The following is a 12,292-nucleotide window of genomic DNA, read 5'->3' on the forward strand; positions in this document are numbered from 1 at the left end:
GATCATAAAAGAAAGTATCAGTCCCGGCAAGAAATAGAAGTAAATAAAGAAAAGGCTCGGAAAGATAGAGAATGACTCAGACCTCTGAAGAAGGAAGTGGAGGAAGATTTTATGGCAGAAATGTGAAGCCAAGGTTATCTGATGAGAGTGAAGGGGTTGAGGGGACAGGGGCTTTGAAGAAATAGAAGTAGAAGAAAAAAGCATGATCGCCACTGGGGGAGGCCCAAGCTGAGGTGGCATGGCCTGGAGTTCAGTGAGCAAGGACAGGGCTTCTTAACAAACACTGATGTGGGAGAACAGAGACAGGGCGTCTGCCAAGAGAGATAAATGTTGTAAGGTGAAGATGGTGAGCCACAGGGTGAGGACTCTGGGGATGACTCTGGGACAAATGAAGTGACAATAGGAAGAGGGACACCAGACTAGGAGAGCAGAGAAAGGTAGATAGATTAGGAAGCATGAGGAAAACACGGCAGGCTCAGCAGGGCTGAAGGAGAGAAAAGGACAACGTGTTTGGTTTTAGAGCTTAAACTGCAAAGTGACCTCTCTTTGTCTCTGTGCCTTTGTTTGTGTAGCTTCGAAAAATTAGTTCCAATACAAATGTCCCCATTCAGAAAATATCCCACCCAACCTTCTCCAAGTACTCAAACCTTCAACAGTCTTACTTTCCTCCATATAGATACAGTTCGGGCCACACATCTTGGCAGTAAATTATAGCTGAGCCAAACTTTCATGCATGTTCGTCTAATCTATCTGATTTCATCAAAAGCTTCTGGAAAGCAGGGAACTTACTTGATATTCTGTCTGCAGCCCTGCCTCTTAACACAGTGCTCAGCCGAAGCCTGCCCTCCATAACTTCCTGGTGATTGAGTGGATGAAAGGAGATCAGCCAGAGAGCAAGATCGAAAACTGGAGAAGCCAATGACTTGATAATTCCAACTGGACAAACAACTCCTACACCGAGGCTAACTGTACTCCGTGCTTCCTTGCACATCTCCCAGCACAAGCTTGGTTGTCCTGCTCCCCAAATTCTGTCTTCAGTCCTCTCTGCCTTCTTACTTCAAACAATGTGAACACCTCCTGGCCGGAGAAGCATTCCACATGAGGCAATGCTAATCCCAGAACTTCAGTCATAGAAAGGGTCATAAAAGATCACTTGGCCTACATTCATCATTTTGTACATTGGGAACCTTGAAAGATAACCGACATGAATGAACAGAATTGCATTGACCTGTTCAAATTCACACTGCTGGCTAATGCCAAGGCCAAGATCAGAAATAAGACCTTTCAAATATTACACTTTTCTGAGAGGACAAAGCCAGCCCCATTTACTATTGTGGCACCATTTGCCTAGCAGGCCTGTGACCTTGTTAAATGTGACTGCCACTTTACTCTTTTGAGCTTGTCCCCAGGACTGGAAACTACTGGAAGAACAGAACTACCAGGTCCCTACAGCCACAGGCAGAAGACTAGGTGGACAGGAACGGCAGCCTCTGGTTACAGTTCCTCCACTGGAGCTCCCAGCAGCCCGGGGGCCACACAGCAGTCCCCCCACCTTTTTAATCCAGTTGTAATGCAGTAAAAACTCAAAGCCCCACCCCTCAATGCTGGTGGATCCACACCCCCACTCGCTTTCTTCGAGAGTGAATACAAACTTTTTTCTCTACACTTTCTTTTCGTTTTGAATTCTCTCACAGCCCACACCATCGACCACCCTAACATTTCTTTGGCACCATATCACATGGTGCCAGAGTGAGCATTTTTTCTATCCATCTTCATGCCAAATTCTAATGCATTTCTGAAGAAATTAAAAATTTTCCAATTTAATATTTGTTCTTTAATTAAAGTAGCTAATGAAAGATTATCTCCAAAGGGGATTGGAAAAGGGGGGTTCATTTATTGAGTACTTAGTAAGGAACAAGCATTGTGCTGGGAATTTTACATATTTTCTCTCATTTATTCCTCATACCACTAGTTCTTACTCTCTTACAAATGAGGAAACTAAATAACTAACTAAGTAAATATACTAAGGTCCCTCATAAACCTACCCAATTGAGTGGTACATGAAAGATCCGGTCCACGTCTGGTGGATCCCCAAGCCAACATCTTTCACTTGAACTATTAAATGAGGTCTATTTTCTCATCAACTCTCCCGTCACATGAGAAATGATTCAAGGCTCTGGGTGAAAAGCTTATGGTAAAATGAAAACATTAGAGGTGTGGATTTCTAGAGCACATGGATAACGGGGAATTCAAGGTGAGTTCCACTTTTCACAGTATAGCAGGTTCTCTCCTTCAAAGGAAGAAAACAATTTCATCACCTCACTGTTCTTGGGAATGAGACAAAGGTGTTATACCTTCAAAGGACTGGCTAGTCTAGTTTTCAAATTATCCCTCTCTTCTCATCCAAGCGAAAAGGAAGCCTCTGAAACCCAACCTGTTCTGCAATTCTCTTCCCAGTTGATCTTACCCATAAGTGCCTTCTTTGTCACCATGGAGATTTGATCAAACTCGTGCTCATCCACTTAATCTTGCAATCTCTTACTGAATGGCTGCTTTTCCTTCTTAGGCCAAAGAACAGCAAGTTTTTAAATGAATTCTTCTAAGGAAACAGACAAGTTGTTTAACCCCAGTTCAGGACGTGGCGATTTGGTAACAGACAAGATTAAATCTGTTATTGTTTATACAACACAACTCAGGATGTTTGATGTAAGACTTTAAAAAAGAAAAGGTACACCAGGTGTGTTAACTATTCCATTGCTTGTCAGACTTTTCCGAGTTTGTTTCACTCAGCAAGTATTTATTGAGCCATGTCAATATCTTGACTTTCGACTGGGGAGCTATAAAGATGATTATGTCATGGACTTTGGCCCAAAGAACTCAAAACCTGCCCAGGGACACAGAGATAAACTTACCCTGGTATAAGGTCATACATGCTGTCACATGGCCCCGTGAAGGAAAGAACCAGAGGAAGGAACAGCTAAGCCTTTTCAAATGAGGGGAGAGAAAGTACAGAGAGGATGTTAGACATTAGAAAAGGCTTCTCAGCCCTGGCTGGGTGGTTTAGTTTGTTGGAGTGTCATTTCTGTACACCAAAAGGTGCACCCCCCTGGGCTGGGGTCCCGCTCAGGGCACCTAAACTAGGTTGTGGGTTCTATCGCCAACTGGGGCACCTATGGGAAGCAACTGGTTGATATTTCTCATGTTGATGTTTCTCTCTCTCTTTCTCCCTAAATCCATAAAAACATATTCTTGGGTGAAGATTAAGAAAAAACAAAACAAAAAAAGAAAAGGCTTCTGCCCTGGCTGGTGTGGTTCAGTGCACTGAATGCCAGCCCATGAACCAAAGAGTTGCCAGTTCAGTTCCCAGTCAGGACACATGCCTGCGTTGTGGGCCAGGTCCCCAGTGAGGGCAGGTGAGAGGCAACCACACATTGATGTTTCTCCCCCTCTCTTTCTCCCTCCCTCCCCCTGTCTCTAAAAATAAATAAATAACATCTTAAAAGGCTTCTCAGATGAGGTGCCATTTGAGTTTGGCCTTAAAGGTTGGATTCATGGGAATTCAATAAGCAGAGCAGGGGGAGTGTAAAGAAAACAACCCCTACCGAAGCCTGGGGAGGGTAACGGGGACCAGGTAGCAAAGAAACAGGTGATCTAAGGAGATTAGCATAGAGACCCTGAGGTTTCTGGGACTGGCAGGCAGCGGAGACGGAAAACTAAGGAGGGATGAAGGGAGTCAAGGCTTTGGGTGCCACACCCGTACACGTTTACTTAACCTGGTGGTGGTGGGGAGGGTTAAATGATAAGTTGTCCTATTAGGACTCTGGACTTCAAATTGGGAATAATGAAACTTTTTTGGCTTTTGGCAAGGGAAGGACGTGATCAGACCTGGGTTCTAAAAAAGTTCATTTTTCCTTAGGATGTGAAGGAGAGACTTATTGTGGAATTGAGAGGTCCAGGCAAACGAAGAGGTTGGGATGCCAGTCATGCGGTTTGTGTGATCAAGTAGGTAAGCAGCCTAGGCCAGAACAGAAAGGACATAGGGGAGGAGCAAGGGGGAAAATGATACAGATTAGAATTGATTGAGGTAGAATTAGCAGGTGTTAGTGACAGATCAAATGAGATGGTTGCTGAATAACCAAGTCCTAGACTTGGGAATGTTTCCCAGGAGGCGCCCAACGCCATTCTGCTTGGCCAGAACTTTAGTCACAAAGTCATACCTAAGAACCCTGGAAGCTGGGAAATGTAGCATTTTTTAATCTGGGCGGCCACACAATCAGTTGACAATAAGTGTGGAGCTATCCTGGGGGGAAATAGCAATCTCTAGCACTCGCACCTGGCATATTATTTCAGTTATCTTTTGACCTGTCTCCTCTCTGAGGCTGTGAGATCCTCATGTCCTTATTATCATTTTTGAAGTAACAGAGTGTGTCTGATACGTAGTAGATACTCAGTACACATTAAAATGAAATGTTTCATCCCCTTTCCCCTTTGAGCTTGACTTCAGCTGATTCCTGCACCTTTTGCACGTTCATATCTATTCCCACCAAACTCCTGCTCTTCCTTCATGGATCAGCCATGCACTGGCCATAAAGCAGTCACTGCTCAGAATGAGGACAACTGTTATTTTCATTATAGGAAGTGGGTACTTACATTTTAAAAAATTAAAATTTTACTAGAACTGCCAGAAGTGGGCCGCATAAATTTAAAAAATGAAGCAAAATTCAAGGCAATATGGTAGTTTTGGTGATTTCTCTAGTTCCAAGATATATAATCAGGTTTTAACTAGATAGACAGAGAAGGATAGAAAAAGCATATTGGCTGGAAAGGTACTAAGGAAAGGGAAGGAATTAACAATGATTCTGAGTCTGGAAACTAGGACAATTGTGCACAACTGGCAGAAATAGAAAAAGGCCACAGCTGGGATGTGTGTGAGGAGATGGGGGTGTTGGAGAGCGATTTTATGGCAAAGATGTGGCAAAACTAATCCTTATATATATTGAATTTCTATCATTTTTCAGAAAATAAACATGTCTAAGTGACCACACTGAAAATGTGGCATTGAGTTAATCAATAGTTGATGAAGTTTTACAAGCGACATAAAAAAGCATTTACAAGTTGAGTTGGTCCTTTCTCCAGTTCTTTTCCCATGTGGCTCTGTTATAGCACATGTGACATTGTACAAGAGTTAGTCTACCTCTCCGCATCCCTGGGCAGATTTTGAGTTCTTTGCTTTCGAAGAGAGAGATGAAAGGAGGGAGAGAAACGTTGACGTGAGAGAAAAGCATTGACTGCTTGCCTTCTGGAGGCCCCTGGACTGAAGACCATAGGCGCCTGACCAGGAATTGAACCTGCAACCTAGGCATGTGCCCTGATTGAGAATGGAACCTGCAGCCTTTTGGCTACAGCGATGCTCCAACCAACTGAGTTGAACTGGCCAGGGCTACACATATTAATTTAAAGTAACAAATACACCTTTGTCTCTCCCCCATTTTAATAGCTATGTAACTTCCTAGAAAACAAACAAACAAAACTTATGATGGTATTGACCAGTCACTGAATTGTTGAAGAAATAATCGAAACTGTTATGTATGGAGACACAATGCATATACCTCACTCTTGAACTTCTGGGAATAGCTAAAGAGATTCAGGTATAATCTCTCCCCACAATTCTATAGAGAGCGCTAATGTTTTCTAGAATGTCTTCAAATTCGACCAGATATATTTTATGGCTTTTCTCCCATCCAACATTTAAGGACAATTCTTTTCTTTACTGATGAATGTTTGAAAGAATAGATTGGAAATAATCCTTATATTAATTTTCAGTATCTTTCAAAGTGTGCACAAAGCCCAAAAAGCACAATATAGTAATCGGAAAACAAATAGTCGACACCTCTGGATACCTTCAAGAGTACTGGGTTTTGAGTTTTGAAACAAAAATTGAGAAAATGTGTTTATCTTGAAGTTGAAAGGACCAAGAAAAGCTAGAATAAACCTAGGACCACATAGGGCTCACAAGTGAATGGTGGGGACCAGATGGCCAAAGACTTGATTTCAATAAAGTACGCCATGTGCTGTCAGTGCCTGGATGATGGAGCCCACAGTTAGGACATTCTGCCTCTATCCAGGGGAAACAAAGAGAGGGATGCCAGGTTCTCTCTCACACTGGGAACTGTGGGAGATGTCCACCATCCGTGAGCGTGCTCTGGCTTTTCTTACTTCTGAAGAGGGGTACTACCTTTCTTTCCACCTATCCACATCTGTCAAAGGCATTTGGAACTCCACTGAAACATTTTAATAAACTATGTGTTTTTTTTATCTCTATGATAATCTGATAAAAAAAAAAACCCTCTGCATACCTTATTAGGAAAACATATCTGCCCACACATTTAAGGATTTCCAAGGTCTCTGGAGGACCATCCTAACTGCACTGGCCTCTGGGTTTGGAATCCTTAGTCTGGATTTCCTTAGCTGCATTCACTAGCCCGAAGGTTTTCAAACTTCACCCCACATGAAAATCACCTGGAGAACTTAAAAAAAATCCAAATGGCCACGCCACACCCAATTCCGATTAAATCAGAATCTCTGGTGGGACCAGGCATCAACATACAGCATAATATGTGTTTTAAATTCTCCTGGTGATTCTAAAGCTCAGCCAAGTTTGAGAACCAACTCACTGGTCTCTTTTTGGCACGCGGTTGACCTAAGTGCTCTATGGTCGTTGGCTGTTTTTTAATCCTTGAGTCAGAAACAATAGAAAGGCGTCGGTCGCAGATATAATTTGCTCAGAATCATCGTGGAAAAAAAGAAGTACGTTAGGGTCGGGGTGTGCAAGCCTTCACAGTGATTTCCTTGTCAGTAAGCAGCTGCAATTTTTTCAGTGAACGCCAAGGGGCACCCTCGTCCTCCTCGCTCCACCTGGAACGCCTTCCCAGTTCGGATCGCACAAAGAGCCCTGCCTCTTCCCGGGTGACATCACAAAAGGCCGATCCTCCGCCCCTTCGGCGCCACCACGTGTGTCCCCACGCCCGGCGGCCACTGACTTAGTCCCTCGCCGGTGGGTCTCGGCAGCGGAGGAGGGTGCCTGGCAGTGGCTGGAGGCTTCGCTATGGGAAGTTGTTTCTTTGCTTTCTCGCGCCCAGCCCTCTTCCCTAGTTCTCCGCAGCCGCTGTCGGAGGAAAGCACCGGGAGGCGCCCGTTGCAGCCGCGGCTGTCTCACCCCGCCCGGGTGGCCGCGCCGCTGGGCAGGTGCTGAGCACCGGGAGAGCCTCCGTCGCCGCCTCCCTCCTCTGTCCGGCTGCCCGGTTGCCGCAGTGCATATGGGGTGTTGGAGGTAGATGGGCTCCCAGCCGGGGAGGCGGCGGTGGATGCGGCGCTGGGCAGAAGCAGCCGCCGATTCCAGCTGCCGGAGAGCCACGCGTTCCCGGCGCCCCTTCGAGCCCGGGGCTCAGCCATGGGGACCTCTGCGAGCGGCACCTCAGCTCTCGCCTCCTGCAGCCACTTCGCCGGAGCCACGATGATCGCGGGCTCCCTCCTCCTGGTGAGCGCTCGGGGGGCCGGGCGGGAGCAGCGGGAGCCGCTCTCCCGGGGAGGGGCGGGTGCCCAGGCTGGGGCTGGCGTTGGGGGCGGTGCGTGTGGTGGAGCTGTGGGGTCGCGGGGTCCGGCCGGCTGGGTTATGCGGCTTGCAATGGAAGGCAACACTCCGGAGGACTCCGCGGGGTCATTTGGGGGGAGTCGCAGGGCTCAGCTGGGACTTGGGAATGACGGCGAATTGTTTTCCTTGCAATCAGGCTTCCCTGGAGGAGGCGCTAGAGGTGGCAGCTGGGCTTCCTTAGCGTTTCAGGGCTTTTCCCCTACTCGGTCCCCTCGTGCCCCCACCTTCCTCCCCCTCCCCAGCCACTCGCCGCTTCTCTCTCCGGGTGGTGTGGGCCCGGGGCTGTGGCGCGGGGCGCCGAGGGTTGGCCGCTGCTGGCGCTTTGTTGCAGCTGCAGTGTCATGTCGGGATGCTACCGCAGTGGGAGAGTGGTACCGGTGCGCGCCGGACGCTGGAGACGGCGGTGCGAGGCGCCTGGCATTCTCCAGCAGAGCGCAAGCCGCCCCTCCCCCACCTCTGCTCCTTGGCTCGGGTGGGTCCCAGTTTTTGCTCGCCAAAAAATAAAAAATAAAAACCCCTCAGACCCAATCTCCGGCGCCTCTGAGCGCCGGCTCTCAGCCAGCCAGAGAGCTTGCACTTGGGTGGGGGAAGGGGGCGAGAGATCTACATAAAGGAAGATGAATTCTCTTCTGTCTTACCTAAGCGTCCTTTACCTGAGGCCAGACAGGTGACCCTGCAGCGTGGGGCAGATTCTTCTTCACACGAACTACATCCAGCCCTAAGGCGTATCCTATATCTAGTCCTCCATCAGCTATCTGGTCAAAGCCTGAAACCACTCCTGACCCAGAACTTGCCCCTAACTTAACCCCATCCCTTCCCCTTTCTTCCAAATGTTAGAGGGGAGTGGACGAGTTAAGTGGAAGAAAATTCCGTTGAGATCACACACCGGAGCCATCGGAAGCTTCCCATGCCTATCTTTTTGTCTCTGCAGAGAAGGTGAAGGTTCTTAGCTAAAAAACCAACAAAAATTTTAAAAAAACACAAGAGCCTAAAGGCAGGCTTGCTGTCTCCTTCCTGGAAAGGGTTTAGTGCCTGGCCAGCCAAGATCTGCTTAGATCCCAGCCCAGTGCAGTTGCTATGGCCTGGGAATTCATCCTACAGACACTCTGGTTCCTCGTGGGAGCGAGTGTTTTAAGGCGAAGAGAGAGACTAGAGAAAAGTTTGGTGCTGTTAGCATTTATAATGAAGCAAGTCCCAGTCTGCCTTCAGAGACTCTTTTCTGCCCATTTAGAGTAGTGGCAAAGTCAAGACAGGTTTCCATGGAACAAGTGTGGTGGGTGGGGACCACTAAGGGGTCCTTTCAAACCTGAATTGACAGTCTGGCTGTAGAAAGAAACCCTGTTAAATCCATCAGTAAGTAACCTTACTGTCAGTGGAATTAAGTCTATCCTTGAGTTTCCTCCTTCTCCACCTTAGATCTACTCTATGGGTCCCACCAACACAACTGATTGTTATGCTTCCCATAGAGTCCACACCTACATTAACTCTTAAGTCAATATATTTCATTTATTTTACCTTTTAGTATGAGATAGGTGTTTAAGGTAAGGCCTTGTGGTAATCCAAGGGTATAGGTTGCTTTAACCACCTGAGAAAGACCTCAGCTCCTTTTCCTAAATTATTAAACTCAGTATGTAAAAATTGTGCACTGGACTTGTAACGGAAGACCTGAGAATTAAATTTCACTATCTCTTTAAGGTTTATTTATTTTCAGAGAGAAGAGAGGGGAAGGAGAAAGAGAGGAAGAGAAACATTGATTTGGGTGAGATACATCTATCTCACAGGTGCCCCTTCTGGGACTTGGCCACTTGGCCTGCAACCCAGGCATGTGCCCTGACCAGGAATTGAACCAGTGATCTTTTCATTTGCAGTCTAGTGCTCTAGCCACTGAGTCACACCAGCTGGGGCAAATTTTGGTTATCTCTTTAAAAAATGAAATTTATAGTGGAGGTTAGAAGCAATCTCAAGGTGTTAACTAAAATAGGTATCCTTAGTCTCCTGCTAACTATAATGGAAAGGTTCTTATTCAGTGCATGGAATGGCCTAGGGTTGGTCCCTTTGTCCCAAAGAGTGGGTGTGCCTCAAGTTGCTGGGGCTGGCTGTGCTGTAACCCCCAAGCAGGGTGGAGAGCCAATGTCTTTTTTTTTTTTCCTTGCCCACTCTTCAAGCTCCAGTTCTTGAGACAGGTGTTGTTAACATAGAAAGCGATGATCTCGTAACATTGTCCCAAGGATTATTTATCCCATTGGATTCTTGACTGTGTGAAAACGATAAACACCAGGCCCTAGAACCCAGGTAAAACTGTCAGGTGCTCAGAACACTCCAGGGAAAGGTGGGGAGGTTAGTGACCTTGCCCATACATTGCAGTTAGATTCGAAAATATGTCCTGTTTATTATGCCTGCCAGTTACCCCTCTTATGTCAGATCTCTCTTGTATTGTGCTGCAACTTTTGTTATTGTCACATGTTTGATGCGTTTTCTTGTCATGGCAGACTAAACTGTATGGAAGAGAACTTACTATAAGCTTTAAAATACCAAATAAATATATATAGTTATAATATGTATAATATAGTACACTTATGTATAATATATATAACACATAGTATGGTTATATCTATGTAAATTACTATGTGTCAGGTGCTTTAAATGCAGTATCTTATTTACTGTTAACATTTCTGTGGAATAGGTGCTATTCTCTCCATTTTACAGGTGAGAAAATGGAGGCTACAGAGTCTTCACTGGTTTGCCCTGGACCACACAGCTCACAAGTGACGGCGCTGGGGCTGGACCCCGGGACTGCTTGACCCCTCAGCTCATGCTGTCCCCACTCCTTTGCCACATTGACTATTTCACAAGTCCAAACTGCTAGATGATGAAATGTAACAACAGAGAAGGCAGGCTCACTAGGGGAAAGTTGGGACTGGTGTTTTGATTCATTGCAAAACATTCATGAAAATTACATGAGTGCCTTTGGAAAGAAGTGTTCTTGCTGCTTGTACTTCTGTCTCTGATGACTGGTGTCTGCATGGTATTGGAAAGTAAACCATAAACCGAAAGACAAAATATTACATGGTCTGGAGAGAAAGTAAATGAGACATGTCGGTTTGTGCCATTTCGAAGGAATGCCTCGAAGGGCCCGCCCAGAGTGATGCCAGGCTCCAAGGTGTCTTTGGCCCTCAAGGAACCTGCTTGGACTGGACAGATAGAATGTTGGCAGTGGGGCAGTTACAAGAGAAGGGAGCCATAAACTGACAAGGAAACAAGGTCTGAAATTTTGAAAACCATTATTCTGCATACATTATGAATTCTGGATAGAGGGACATTTGCTATAAGAGCCTGTTCAGCTGTGTGGTAGCCTAGAAAGCACCAACATTAGGGATCTTCTCTGTCATTGTGACTGGGTGTCTAGCTTAGTGGCACCTCCTGGCCTTCACTTATCAAAGTTAATTATCAGTATCTTGGCCCTTGACATTGGTTCTCTGACTAGGCAGGCAGGGAGTGGTCTAGTGGGGGCTGAAGTCCTGAATGGACTTTGACGGCAAGTTCTGGTAGAACTTTGAATGAGAGCTGATATCATATACAAAAGATTTTCTCTTTTTTGTATACCTTAATTCCGGAATTCTAAGGTGTAAAAGTTGGCAGGGAAACCTGGAGGGGAAAACATCCGGCCTGGACTATTTTTCATGTTAATAAACCTACACTGAACAAGTTCTGAGACAGGCAGTGGAATCCAAGGATGAATTAGGTTTTGGATCTTGCCTGCAGGTACAATTTATATGGTATGTAATGTTTGCTTTGGCCAGTGTGCCTGGCTGAGTGTGCCTTGACACTCAGTTGGAGTGTCGACCCATTAACCAGAAGGTTGCCAGCTCAATTCCTGGTCAGGCAGGGCATATGCCTAAGTTGTACATTCTGTCCATAGTCCCGTGCATTTGGGATGCAGCCAGTTGCTGCTTCTCTGGCCAATCAATGTTTCTCCTTTTCCCTTCCTCTCTCTTTAAAAAAGCAATGACAAAAAATGTCTTTGGGTGAGGACAAAAAAAAAATGGATGCGGCCCTCGGTCCTTCTGGTTGGATTTTACTCTCTCATATGGAATTACCAGACAAATGTACTAAAAGCAATACACAAAATATGACTGATGTGAAAATCTTTAGAAACTTGAAGTAAATTTGCTGTTAGTCTGAAAGTCAGAGGAAGAAAAATCTGCCAAGTTTCGTAATGACCTACGTTAGCTTCAGTGGGGAAAGTGACTTATAATCAGCAGCATGGGTCACGCAGGCCTGTACTGGAATGCAGGCTTTCTGACTTCCCACATGAATCTCCCTCCCATCCCTGCTGTTAAAATGTATAGAATGTGATCAAGGTTTTTTATCTGAACTGGTTCTAAAGGCATATGCATGAGTCCGCCTCAGGTCCAGCCCACACGGAAGAAACACACAAAACTGCAGTGTAAATAAAAAATACACAAGCAAACAGAAATAACAAGAAAAAATTTTTCTTGTAATGGAACATATACTAACAACTTAGACCAAGAAAAAAAAAAACCTGAGGCTAACTAGGCAGAGATCTACCAATTGGCTAAATTACATGTTAGTGTGGTTCAGTTTGGACAAAGTCCAAATTGGTAAGCACGCTCTTTAGGT

The 12,292-nt window shown here is 45.7% G+C and overlaps 1 protein-coding gene across 1 annotated transcript in view; it reads left to right on the forward strand.

The window, feature by feature from the left end:
• Positions 1–6,988: 6,988 nt before the first annotated feature.
• The window catches only part of TNFRSF21 (TNF receptor superfamily member 21), a 64,545-nt gene continuing 59,241 nt past the window's right edge, over positions 6,989–12,292 (forward strand). The window contains exon 1 of the mRNA XM_037142550.2: positions 6,989–7,537. Within this exon, the coding sequence (XP_036998445.2) occupies positions 7,451–7,537 (87 nt within the window). The 5' untranslated portion in view covers positions 6,989–7,450. The remainder of the gene's footprint in view (positions 7,538–12,292) is intronic.

This window comes from Artibeus jamaicensis, unplaced genomic scaffold (genome assembly GCF_021234435.1).
Source record: "Artibeus jamaicensis isolate MK-2021 breed Jamaican fruit bat unplaced genomic scaffold, CSHL_Jam_final contig_484, whole genome shotgun sequence".
Lineage (NCBI taxonomy): Eukaryota > Metazoa > Chordata > Mammalia > Chiroptera > Phyllostomidae > Artibeus > Artibeus jamaicensis.